Source organism: Sciurus carolinensis, chromosome 3 (assembly GCF_902686445.1).
Source record: "Sciurus carolinensis chromosome 3, mSciCar1.2, whole genome shotgun sequence".
Classification (NCBI taxonomy): Eukaryota; Metazoa; Chordata; class Mammalia; order Rodentia; family Sciuridae; genus Sciurus; species Sciurus carolinensis.
The window spans coordinates 67132391-67146717 of NC_062215.1; the positions used below are offsets into that span (position 1 = coordinate 67132391).

At 38.0% G+C, this 14327-nt stretch overlaps 1 protein-coding gene across 1 annotated transcript in view; it reads right to left on the reverse strand.

The window, feature by feature from the left end:
- Window positions 1-14327, reverse strand: part of Myo1d (myosin ID) — a 309366-nt gene that overhangs the window by 208983 nt on the left and 86056 nt on the right. Inside the window, 6 exon segments of the mRNA XM_047547346.1 lie at window positions 290-460; window positions 4563-4677; window positions 4965-5110; window positions 7432-7635; window positions 9502-9618; window positions 12844-12939. Coding sequence (XP_047403302.1) covers window positions 290-460; window positions 4563-4677; window positions 4965-5110; window positions 7432-7635; window positions 9502-9618; window positions 12844-12939 — 849 coding nt within the window.

Sequence of the window (14327 nt, forward strand, 5' to 3'; positions counted from 1 at the left end):
TGGCTGTAAATGACATCATGCTTTCCAAAGAATCATGCTCATTTTTCCTATTTCTAGCAAATAGGATAGTCTGGAGCTCCCTCTCCTGGACACTATGATTTTATCAATCTCGTCATTTTATAAAACCAGAGAGGCAGAACTTCCCGTGGCAATAAATCATATGATGATGCTTATGGTTTTTCTTATTTGAGTGGACATTCTGTAAATCCAATATCAAGTAATTTAACTCCATCCAACAATGAGCAAAATCTGACAGATCAAAATGAGAAGATCTCATTAAGCACATTACCTTTCGGCTGGAAAAATGACCATGTTTGCCTAATTTACTGTTCAGTGCTTCAAGGAACATTTCATCAGTGACTTTGCCGACATTCATGCAAGCGTCATCTAGGATGGCAATGATGCCTTTGTGCTGCTGTTCCACAAGGTCCACAATGATCTGATTGTTGAAGTAGTCAATCTGTGGGGCACAGCGAGGAAGCAATTCTCCAAGTGAACAGAGACCAGCACAGGTGAAACACAAAGATCGCCTCCGCTGGTTTCTGGAGCATGTTTTACTCCCCTGACGTCAACTGTGTGAATAGCATTAATGAAGTCTAACACTAAAAGGAGCCCACATTCTAACAGAGGTTTATTTTAAAATTTCTTTGTTATCTTTATATCATGAAACACTCTGTCAGAGATGAGTATACCCCAAGGCAAAAATGATAAAGTAGACAGCATTTCTGCTCTTGCTGATTCTTGTTTTAATCCTGTCTCCATATTGCACACCCAACCCTACTCCTTCATGTTCCCATACCCCCAGTCAATTTGCTGTTAACCACAAGACTCAGCTTCCACTAAGTGTAAACAAATGACCTCAAGTTTTATTTGCTATACTATTCATTAACAAAGTTACAGAACTATATAGAACTTGCACTTTTAATTATATAACCTTAAGACTAAAATTCGAAAGACCATTTCCTCCAGTTTCTCAAAAGTTAAAAAGAATATGAGTCTAACAGAATCTTGATAATTTTCTGAATAGAAAAAATTAATTCCGAGATGCATATATCTATAGAAGATGAGAATAAGAATTTCATTTATTTCTATGAGTTGAATTAAGTTATAAGAACTTCTGCCTTTTTAGATGCTTCAATATATACAAGCTTTGGAAAAAATTCCTGCCTTAAAATTGTCCCTTGTGATAGGCTGCAGCTCTCCTACGACCACACACAGCACGCACAGGCCTAACTCAGGCAAGTCATGCGTACCAGAGGGATGGCTTATTAGCACACATTTGAATCTTGTGTGTAGATGGGTCTCATCTCATGCAGGAGGTCACTAAACTGTCTCTACGACCATCTACAAGGTCTATAGACCTATAATGGACACTAACATGTCTCAAGTGCCCCTGCCCCATGGTTTAAAATCCAAGGACTTTTGCCAGTTGTGGCTTTCAGCTCCATGGTCAGCTTGCATGTTGTCTTCCTACCCAATGGACTGAAAACCTGCAACCTGGGTGGCTTTCCTCCTCTTTTTATACTTTTTCTGGTTTGTCTAAATCAGTGATTCTCAACTGGAGATGATTTTGCCTCCCAAGGGACAGTTAGCGATGTCAGGAGACATTTTTTGATTGTCACAATGAAACAGTTATTTCCATCTTTGGAAAAAATATTCTAAAAATACTAAAATTAACTGTATATTAATTAATAGCTGACACCTTAGGCTCTGGGACTTTGGAATGAAAGACTAAGTCTTTTGTCTTGGAACAAAAGAATTACCTTAAAATTCAAACTGTATTACCCAAAGTGCTTGGTCTTTGCTGAAGATTCTAGAAGCTCTTAGTTTGTAAGTTTAATTCTGCTTCACATATTGTTTAAAAGCAGTGGTTTTCAAACCAGCTACTTCTAGGAGCCTGGCATTTCCAGGAGGTTTTTTTAAGGGATACAGGGAGCCAGGAGAGAAGTGATGGGGTAGCCTAGGGGTATGGCTCTCGTCTGCCATTCCCATTCCCAAATACAATAGCGTTAACAATTATCCTGCAGGATTTGATACTTTGATTGTTAAAAAGGATAATTTTGATCAGTTACCTCTGAATCATATCTGAGTAAATTTGTTTAAATTTGCTATAAAACCCCCCAAGCTTCAGTTATACTGTGTATTATACAACAGATACATTCTTAAAGCTTCATATAAACTTAATTGTATTTTAAATGGGCTATGAGAGTTCACTTGAGTGTCTAGTTCTCAATATTTAAAATGGTTTGTAAACTACATTGTCAAAAGATTTTAAGAGTGGATGAATCAGAGGGATAACCAGGCATTTATGAACCTCCTGACAGAAGTTCACCACAGTTCACGAATCAGACTGTGGAAAAAAACTGATCCTGAACCCAGTCTAGGCTCTAGATCTAACAACCACTATACAAGACATGGAAAGAACAGAGAAACATATTAAATGACACCTCAGGAATGGGATTAGCAAGATCCAGACTGTGGGAAACACCATAGAACACAAGCTCTCTTCAACAGAAGACTGCAAAGGGGGAGGGGGGAGGAAGGGAGGAGAAATCCTTGTGTGTGAAAGACCTGTCACAATGCAAAACTCTCAGTGGATCCAAACTCAAACAAACTGCAGAAGACAACTGTAAAACAATTGCGCAAATGTGAAATGTAAACACGAATTATATATTTGATGATATCAAGGAGTTTTTGTTCATTTTTGAGATGTGACAATAGTACTATGGTTATAGTTTTATAAAAATGTTTAAGAGAAATGCACTGAAATTAAAAAAAAATTTTGTAGTTATAAAATGTCTTTATTTTATATATTTTTATTTGGTGCTAAGGATTGAACTCAGTGCCTCACATGTGCTAGGCAAGCACTCTGCCACTGAACTACAGCCCCAGTCCTGAAATTTTTATAGATGAAATAACGGACACCTGATATTTGCTTCAAAATAACCTGGGTGGATGGTTAGGCATGGATGGCATGAGAGGCAATCACTGACAACCAGGCTGGGTGGTGAGACATCGTGCTTATCATTCCAAGACTACTCCTTTTATTTTTAAAATTTTAAATAAAATGCCACTATGTCCAGAAGATTGGGGTTTTAAAGGAACTGCCTAGAATAGAGATTCTAATTTTCTGGGGAATGGGCACTGCTCAGTAGCTGTCACCTTGAGGTTAGCCTTCCGCTCCCTCTTGGATACACAGTTCTTTGGCTTATTTAGCTAAGATTTTTTTATTTTTTTATTTTTAGGGTTTGCTGATCCTTTTTCAGATGTTTGGAATAACCTACTGTAATAGTTACTTTGCCTTTATCAATGATGCCTTTAGAACTTGATACTCTGATTGTGAAAGGATATATTTGACAGGTACCTTGGAATTAAGTCTGAAGGACAAGTTTTAGGATAAAAATTGCTTTAAAAATCTAAGCTTCAGCTATACTTTGTATTATACATCAAATACATTTCTGGAAAGTTTCACTTAACTCAATTGAATTACATTTTAAATATGTTCACTATTTAAATCAAACTATAGGCATTGTCTCATAAAATAACTGACAACTCTGGTTTATTTGTAAATAGGTAAAATTTATGCTAATACACTTGAATGAAATTTTGATGGTGTTCTAATATTTAACATATGATGGAAGACCAAAGATTTAATTTAAGGCAGGAAAACTATTTATTATAGTAATACCTCTTTTTTCCTGAATGAGAGGAGATGGAAAACAAAAATGTAGGCGGGAATATAAAAGTAATTTAAATATAGCATTTCAAATGCTTTTTACTGCTATTATGTTGCTAAGAAAAGAAATACTGACTTTATTTTTATTGTATGGCAAATTTTATAAACTCAGAAACTTATAGAAACTCAGAAGATTTCAAGACTATTCCCAAAATTGTTTTAAAACACAAGGTCATAAGAAAAATTAAAAAGTTTCCTTTCTATCGTGAGCAGAAGGTTTAATTGAGGGCAACCAGAAAGCCAAGCAAGACGGGCTTACAGGCTGGGATCTCTGGGGTTTGTATCCTGGATAGTCATACTGTCTGACTGTCTCTTACCAGTTCAGCATGCCTCTGACAATGATAACAGTTCACAGAGAACCGTGAGAAGACAGGTGATAACAGGGAAAGTAAATGGAGATGAAAGTTAATATAGCTGTCTGAATGTGCAGGTTTCAGAGCACATAAACATTGTCAACTGAGACAACTAAATGTCACTTGGTTTACAAAGTCAAGCAGGAAAAGAGGGAAGGAGAAAAAACTAGGTTTAGAAGCAAACTTCAGTCAACTTAAAGTAACTAAACTGTTAGTTTATAACTAAAGTCTAACAGACACATAATCAGGAAGTCTATGTGGGATCAGTCACGGGGAGATTCACTGGCTGTCAGTCAGTGTGTTCTTGGCACCATTCACAACCCTGAAAATGAACTGGGTTTATATACCCCACAGGGGAAAGCTAAGGTCAGCTGTTTCAAGTGCCCAGGAGGATCAGGAAATACCTAACATGGTGAGACTGGATGTGATACCTAGCAGGTGAAACACATGAAGGCATTTCCCATGTCACTCACGTGCTTCCACGGGATGCCTTCCCGCTGGTATTCCTCTTGTTCCTGCTTCAGAACCAGCTGGATAAAGAGTTGCTGCAGTTTCTCATTGCAGTAATTTATGCAGAACTGTTCAAAGCTATACAAAAAGGAGTAAATTAGGTTTACACAAATAAAAAATAAGCAATAGGGTTTTGTTGTTGTTATTGTTTTTTTGTTTTGTACTCAGAATGGAACCCAGGGGCACCTAACCCACTGAGCCACATCCCCAGCCCTTTTTATATTTTATTTAGAAACAGGGTATCACCAAGTTGCTTAGGGCCTCACTAAGTTGCTGAGGTTGGCTTTGAACTCAGAATCCTCTTGCCTCAGCCACCCAAGCCACTGGGATTAGCAATAGGGTTTTAAGCACCTCATGCAGCTCACCTGTTGTTGTCAAAAATTTCAAAGCCATAGATATCCAACACACCAATAACAGTGTTTTTCCCATGGATTGTGGTGTCATAGTTCTTGACCTCGATGATGTCATTGATGCGAGTAACGATCCAACAAAAAAGGCGCTCATATATCGCCTAGGAAGAAAATACCGTAAGTTTTTTGCCCTTTTGGGTGTAAGTCCTCTGGATTTGTGATTTCTTGATTTTCTATCCACCTTCCTCTTATTGTTTAACGTAGTTGTTATTAGACTAAGAACAATTAAAAATGTAGATCATAAGTTATAAAAAAACAACTACATGACATTTGCTAAAATAAAGTAAGTGATTCGTGTTTTTAAAAGATGATCACCATCGGACGTATTCCAGCAATGTTCCCCAGGCATGTTCCCATGCCCCTCTGTGCCAGTGATGTGCCTGCTCCCTTGTGTAAGTCACTCTTTCATCAACTGGTATCATAGTTGGTGTCATTTCATCATCTATAAGAAGTTGGGAATGAGTTAGTATCTATGCCCACTGCAGTTCTGTGAATTCTAAAAAATATGCAAATACTGATTTCTAATGCTCAATAAGGGTTTGAGCCAAAAGGCCAACATCTGAAATTCCTCGAGAATCGAGTCCATGCTGAGGATGTGGCTCAGTGGTGGAGGCTTGCCAAGCATGCATGAGGCCCTTGTTCAACTCCCAGCACTACACACACACACACACACACACACACACACACACGTCAAACATACATCTATTGTACAAGGATACATACTTCAAAGACACACGTGGGGAAAGGAGTCATATGCAGCACACATCAACAGCCTGGTATGCTATGTGATGTCACGTCTTTAGAAAACCTGGACATGTTCCTGGACATCTTCCCCAGCCAGTCACTCTCCTCCTGTCTTCACCTTCCCTATACTGTCCAATCCACTGGGGACTTCACTGATGTCCTACTATTCCACTTCCATGGTTCAACAAGGACCCCTAGCACCTCTGTACAGAGGATCTCTATGTCACGCAACCTAGGTGCCCACTGTCTTTTTTGAAATATTCTCCTGTCTGGGATTTGTGATACCACCCTTCTTTGATTTTCCTCCTATTTCATTGACTGATCTTCTAGGTGATCTTTGAGTAGATTTCCTCCTCATCTTAGCTGGTTTACTTGGCCATCTTCTCCTGCCCTCTGAGTTATCTCACCCAGCATAAAATACTGCTGATATAATTGGACCCCCACATGGTTATCCCAGTCCATACCCAGGAGAGTCTATCAGCTTTGGACTCATGTGCTTGACTCTGCCTGACAATGGCCCTGAGATGTCTCACAGACACTTCAAACTCAGGTCCTGTGAGGACTCTATGCTTTCACTTCCAAAAACTGTTCTGATCCTACTTGAAGACACAAATAAGTGGAACCAGCCACTTAGAAATTCATTGATTCAACAAATATTTGCTGAGTACCCTCTATGTAGTTTATTGGATACATAATTGGATATATAGGACTAAGCAAACAGAAACAGTCTTCGTCTCCTTGGAGATTAGGGAGTAGGGTAAAGGGCAATCACTCATACACACACACTCACTCACTCTCCCATTATACACATACTAAAGGAGCATCGGAAGGGAATTTGACCTATCTGGTATTCAGGGAGGCCAGGGAAGGCTTCTCTGAGAAAGTTATGTGTGAGCAGAGGTCAGAAGGATGAGAGAAGAGTGAGCCAAGCTGGGGAAACAGCATGTGCAGAGGCCCTGTGATTGGGAGCATAAAAGGATAAAGATCACTTGTGAGGCCTGGGAGAAGGTTGCTGAGCTGGAATGAGGAAAGATGGCTGCAAGACAGCATGAGATGAGGTGAAGGGGTGGGCTGGAGCCAGACCTTGCCAAGGCATATCCTTTCTTTTTCTTTTTTTTCTAAATTTATTTTTATTGTTTTAATTAGAGCTTTAGAGTTATACATAATAGTTGGGTTCGTCTCAATAAACTGATACATGCATGGAATTCAATTTCAGTTCATGATCTCCCCGTTTCCATCCCATCCATCCTCCCCTCTCCTATTCTCCTTCCTCTACTAGACTTCCTTTGGTTTATCTGTTTATTTACATTTCTCCCTATGCATAAAAGTGAAGTCGCCTGTGGTGTATTTATATACGCACATGACATGATTTTTAAAGAATTCATCTGCACTGCCCCCTCTTACCCATCCCTCCACTCTGCCTCTCCATCTCCTACATTATTGATCTTCCTGAAGGCAATATCCCTGATTCCCTCATTTCCACAGTTGCTCTGATTTTGCTTTTCTGGTGTGATGCTCACAGTCAGAGGGTGTCATTGAGATTATGATGGTCAGAAAGTCTCATCATGGTTTTGAAAAGCCTTTGCCTACTATCAAGAGGTGTGTGAAGACATCCTTGCAGGATTTCATTCATGCTGCAGCTGCAATCAACCCTGGGTTCATTTTGGTGAAACCTCACCTTGGCAAAGGCGTCTCGGCCGTAACTAGCTTCTTGTTCTGTGTGCTGCTTGTCAATGATGTCGCGGCCTGTGGCCACAGTCCTGTAGAGAAGGGCTTTCTCAACCATGTCTGTCTTAGTAGAGAGCAATTCTGCTATGATAGATACAACCTTGCTGTTCTCTATGAGAGGTGTGTCTCCGTCCACCACAAATTTCAAATTTCCCTATATCAGAAATAAAAAATGAAGACAAATCATTTCCAGTGAGGGTCTGAAATATTATGTCAGGGATATATTTGCCAATTTAAAATGCAACTCATGTGATCTTATTTGCACCCATCTTCCCAAGATCGGTGTGATTCTGTTCGAATCTCCTGGGTTTTGAACTAGTTACTTTCATGGCATCAGCTGTTACTCTGAATTCTGCAGTATCATCTGTAGAAGACTAGAAATAAAAATGAAAAGCCCATGGCTTTGTCTGGTTTTTTTTCCTCTTCTCCAGAAACTTGTTTGACTTTTTGTTTTCAGCTTATGTTTTTGATAGCAGTCTTAGGTTTTATGCAATCAAATTTATGAATCTTTTGCCTGAGGATTTTTCTTTCTTTGGTGTCATATGTAGACCATTCCTACTCCCAAGAGTTTATGAATACTTAATATTTTCTTCTAATACTTCTTTTTTTTCATTTAAATTTTTAATCCACTGGGAATTTATTTTGGCATGTATTGTAAAGTAAGACTTTACATTTTCAGATGGTTAGTGCTCCAACACCATTTCTTGGGTTGTCTCATTTTTTTCTCCTGACTTGAAATGTATATGTGTATGTGTGTTTGTGTGTGTGTGTGTGTGTGTGTGAAATTTCCTCAAGTGATTGAATCTATTTATGTTCCACTCATTCAATAAACAATAAATATTTATTAACCAACAACCAAGTGTCTAGCATATCAACTGATCTGTTGATTAATTTGTTGATCTGGTGTTAAATTTTTATAACAAGTTTTAAGATATTGTAGCACTTACTATCACTTTAAATTTGGCAGATTTAGTCAGGTCTTCTCTCCTGCCTTCCCCTATTCTGCTATTCTTCTTTAATACATTTTATTTGATCTTCTTACAGGTTTATTGATCCAGGTAAACTCTAGAATCACGAAGTCAAGTTAAAAACAAAATAAGTTTCCTATTTAGATTCTGAGAAGTATCACTGCAATCTATTTATTAACTAACTTGAAGACATGAGACAATGTGTAATATTAGTGTGTTTCTAGACAGGAATATTAATTTATTGCTTATACTTCCATGCAACATTTTTCATATAGATTCCACATCTTTTTTTTTTTTTTTTAGGTTTTAAGCTTTCATACTGCCAATTATAGTTGTTAAAGTACACTAGGAGCTAGGGACCTCATAATCACCAAATGGTAAGACTTTTTTTTTTTTTTTTTTTTTAATTCTATGTACTTCTGACTCAGAGTTAAGTCCTGCTACATTGAAGAGAAACATAATTTTTGTTCCAGATTTGAATCCATGTTGTCCTTCATATAGTATAAGATGGCATGTTCTGAAAGTTTCTAATACCTCTAATCACATTAGGGGTAATGAAAGAACCCCAGCACATGGCTGTTCATTTCTACTGGGTTGGAGGAGCTACAGTAGAAAACCCCTGGACCTCAGGTCTGTGGTAGTGGCCTGTGGTGTTGGTTCTGTGAGGAGATGACTGAAATCTGGTACTAATCATCCATGATCCTATGTTTCCAATGACATTAGAAATTTATACCATTAGTAGTCACATCAATGTTGGAATTTTTTCTCCACAAAATTAACTAGTTCAAGGTTTGACAATACCAATGAGACAATGAACTGAAGCCACAGTCTTAAAACCCACAGTGGTTTGGAAAATCCCTCATAATATTATAAAATGATCGTGAGAACCACAGATTAATTTCTTCAAAATGTGAGCCAAGTTTTCTTTAAATAAATTGCTTTTTAAATCCACAGGGGAAAAAACAAAATCTTCTCAAAGAGTATCTTGTCACCACAGGGAGCCAAAATATTCTAAGAGGTGAACACCACTCCAAGAACACACTCCTACTCACCAAGTGAAGGATAGTAGCCAAAATTTTATACACTGTTTGAATCTCCTCAGGTTTGAAGCCAATTACTTTCATGGCATCAGCTACTACTTTGAATTCTGCAGCATCATTGATAGAAGACTAGAAATGAAAATGGAAAGCCTAAGTCAAGACATTTCACATGAGCATTAAAATCCAACAATTATGAAACTAAGTTCAAGTTTAGCCAAAGTCTTGATGCCTTAGTAGTAAATCACTTGAGATGATGAGTGTCCAAAGAATAAAAGTATTTCAGGAGTGGGAACGATATTCAGCACATTTACGAAGCCCACTTTTGTGTGATAGCCATCCACCTAAAATAAGCACTGTGTACTTTTCTGAAAGCTTCAGGTCCGAGTTGGGATCAGAGAAGCTGATCACTGCTCTGTGACCCGTGAAGGCAAAAACATGGCTTTCAAGATCACAAATGGAAAGGTTGAATGTGGGAGCTTCCAAAATATATGGTTGGCTATCATCATCTGTGGCTCTTTGCTGCATAATTTATCTTCCACTTCTGTATAATCAGACTTTTTATTTCCCAGATGAGGAAAATAGGCCCCAAAGAGCAAAGCAGCCAGCCTGTCACTCAGCAAGCTGTGAAACAGACGGGGACTGCTTCACGCTCTCACTCACTTGTTAAGTACTTGGTAAGTCAGAGCTTCTAAATGGCTCAGAAGAGTTCAAAGATGGATCACCTCCCCTTAAGGAGCTATGGCCATCAGGTTGTGAATTAAACAGAAATTCACAGTAAAGCAATGGTAACTGCCTATGTTACAACTTTTCCCAAAGTAGCACTTACAGACTGATCCTTTTTTGGGTGAGTTGCCTGGGCACAGAGACCTAGCCTGATGCTCACCTGGTGAGGAAGGGAACAGAAAGGGGACTTCTCTGCCTGAGGAACACAAGTTCCTCTGGTACCCAGGAGACAACCAAGCAAGTCTGTACCTACCAATTCTTTTTTTTTTTTTTTAAATCTTTGGGAAGGATAAATTAATCTCACAGAGTCTCAATTTTCCTCATGGTTAAAATGGACATAATATATATTATTTCTCATAGTATTAATATGAAAATTAAATGAGATTTTATATAAGGCACCTCCCTAGTTAATAGCACATAAAAAGGCACATGAATATCGGATATTACTATTATGGTAAACTGCAACCATGTTGAAATTGCAGAGCAACTGGACAAAAGTTCTGAAAGTGTGGGGAACTGCTGATTGTTTCTCCAACACCCTTTCCCGCCCATATTTCTTTCTTGCTGACAGAACCTGTTTATCCTCTCCCAGCACACAACTGGCCTGCACCTTTCCTCTCCACTGGTATAAACTAATCATGGTGATCTTGCTTCCCCTGCCAGTCACCTGGTTAGCCACAGGCATGTGATGCTATTCTGATCAATAAGACGTGAGGGAAGGAGGGAGAGAATGATAAAGCGGGATAGATGTGTGTGAAGTGAGGGTTCCAGGAAGGTTTGCTCCAGTTTTAAAGGGACATAAGGGCAGGAACATTTCTTTTTCCTCTGAGTCCTGGAATTTTGAGACCATGAGGAAAACCAGACTAAGAGGACAAAACAATCCCCTGAGTAGAGCAAAGTTGTAAGTTGGTAAGACAAACCAAAAACACCTGGGTCCCTAGCAACACTGTTGAGGCAACAAATTAACCAATTCTGGAATTGTCCTGTCTCAGGGCTTCTGGTTTTGTAAGACAATCAAGCAACCCAAGGTATCTTAATTGTACAGGAGTCTTACATTTTAAGACTAGTTTAAAGAATATGTAAAACAATACTTTCTAGTTAAAATTGTCATGAATTTATGTTTGCATGGGAAAATAGTAAGGGTTACACTGTAATATAATAAAAGTGAGTTTGCTTAATCAGAATTTATTGTGATTTCATTATGAGCATGCACACAAACCATGATCAACAGTTATGTCTGAATGGTAAGATTTAAGCATATTTTTGCTTCCTTTTGGTTCAACTTTATTTTAGGTTTTGACTGTGTTGTTTTTGTTAGAGAGGAAGAGGGGGCAAAAAAGGAGGGGAAGTAGATATAGAAAACTTATCAATAAAAGGGAATGTAAGCTGACTTCAACTTAGAAAAAGGGCTAAATGTTAACTTAATACTTACTTGCTTGTGGGGGCTCTACTCTAGCCAAAAATAATTTGGTTAATAAGACAATCTGACTAAAAAAGAATATTCCCAGTCACTGTCTTTCTAAGTGTTGATTTTACAATCCTTTTTACGTATTTAAGTACCTCTGGTGATTCTCAGAGAGGTGGAGTGTTGCCCTCTATTGTTCTATTTTCAATTAGTTTTTAGTCAAATACTTCTGCTCTTACAGGACTGTGAAAGGTTGGTGTAATTGAGATGTCAAATAGTGAAAAATTAATTGCAAAAAAGTATCATTTATTTCTATGCCTAGTGATAAAAACAGAGCTAAATCAGTAATAATAGTATAATTAGCTGAAAGGTAAATAATAAAAAATTTTAAAGATCTTCTACATTTTAGAGTCTTTTTATTTTTCACCCAATGAGAAAAGCAATGCATTTTTCATTAAAATTTAAAATGTAGAAAAGTAGAACACAGATATCCATACTATCACCCTTCCTGAATAGATAATTAAAATCATGATCTGTGTCCTTCATATCTTTATTTTATGCATTTATATGCTTCCCCCCTACAAAATATAAGCAATACTTATTGTTTATAACTTAACATCAACAAACTGCTTGTATTATTGGCAACAGTTGTAAAATGACTAGAAGGAAGTTAATTAGAAATAAAGGAGCAAAAATGTATCTACCTATGTATATGTGAGCGCTTACATGCAAAAGAAGGGAAAATAGATTAATTTTGAAAGCTGAATACACAGAAATACTCAAGGGTCACAAAACTATTTCTAGGATACATCCAAATCAGCATCTGGGGGAAAAGAAACAATGAATGGAGAATCCGAGTTCTTTTTAATTTTGACTTGTTTTACCAACTTGCCTTTGGCCAAATCATATGAAATCTTAGAAGGAAAACTTCCCTGTTCTACTAAAATCTTTATAGTTGCAAAATATTGGAATGGGATTAAAAACATTGAACACAGAAAGACACTTCTTTTCTGTTAGATGGTGACAAAATAAAAGAATGGATTATTTAGCAAAGTTGTCCACTCTATAATGCACTGTGTTTCTGACTCTGAGAGTTTAAAAAATAGAGGAGAATTAGAAGAAACATGCATTTGCCTAAAGGCAGCCGGCTTGGTCAGGTGAATAGCTAATGTACCTTCAGATTGTCTGATTCTGTATCTAAACAACCTCCAAGAAGAAATTCCCACCTTTAACTGAGCTCCAACACGGATGTAGTTGTAAGATGAAAGGGATTTCTGCAGGTGTAGAGAACGCAGTATCTGCTCTGAGCCTCCTTGGAGTAGCTGAAAAACATTTCATTAGAAATAAATTGGTAAGATATATACTGAGGCAAATACATCACATACCCTAAGTTAGTGGTAATCTAGGTGATTTTTGGCTTTGAAGATTTTTTAAAGTTGTTTGGCTTTTTCTTCTTTTTACCTGAAGGTAAATGGCTTCAGTGTTAGAAGGTAAGCAGAATGTTACACAATCATGAAGAAAATGACTTAAAGAGTCTCAACTTGTTTACTGTGCGACTGAATAGGTTTGAATAGGATCATCTGGAAAACAGAGCTCTGGCCCTGAGGGGGTCACTTGTTAAGCACCCTCTTTATGGAAGGGATAGAGCGGTGCCTCAGAATCTAGAGGAAGTCAACACTGCCGCAGAGCTAAGAGGCATCACGCTCAGTGCCGAGGCAGAGACTGCTTTCCTTCACCAACTGCATTCTGCAGGGTTACCAAGGGGTAACCACTGCTCCAGTGTTGGAGGAAGACGCATCTCAGCACCTTCATTCAAGGGGGAAAAACACTGGGAGAAAGTTAACAACTCTTCTCCATGTGGTAGAAGCCAATTGTCAACAAGAACAGATACAAAATCCAAGGCCTTTTACAGAGAGCATGCCTTTGGTAAGGTGGTGTGTTTAAATTCTCGGTTAAACTGTACACTTTGGTTAACTTGAAAGAGATAACTATCAGACTTTGAAAACTGAGTTTTTACGCAAGCACCCCAGAAACTGCATGTGTGAGTGAGTGGTGTTCACCACAGCAGTTACCTGACCCAATTTGGCACTCGACTGCAGGATGACTGTTCAATCACCTGTACAGACAGCTTACTCATGGAAAGCAATCTCAATTGATTCAGAGTTTTACTTCTTAAAAATCCAAATTAACATTGCTTAATTTGATCACTCTATTAGCCTTGGTTTAGAACACTTTGGGTTTTAAGAAATTATAACAATACATCAAACTCAGTCTCTGAATGCAGATTTTGGAGCACAAGGAACAGTAAAAAGATTCTGATTTAGAGTCTAACAACAGTCCCCAAAGAAGTGTTCAGTTTTTTCCCTAAGCGTCAATGGGATAAAGATAATTCTCCCTTGAACTTATAAATCCTGGTTATTTTTTTAAATGGAATCATATTGCTCTAGAGTCTATTCATAATAGCAAAATAAACTGAATTTGCATCCTCATTTCTGGAATTCCAAAATATAGGGACAACAGTTTCAGTTAAATATAAAACCAAATTAATTCAGCATATTGAGAACTGACCCTACCAAAAACTTTCACGGTCATTAAACCATTCTCTGCATTGCAAGGAGATGCGGGTGACGCTCAGCCTAGTTCGTCTTGTTGGTAACCATCTGCCAGCCCTCACAATGGTCATGCTAATTCGATCTCTTATGAAGGAGTC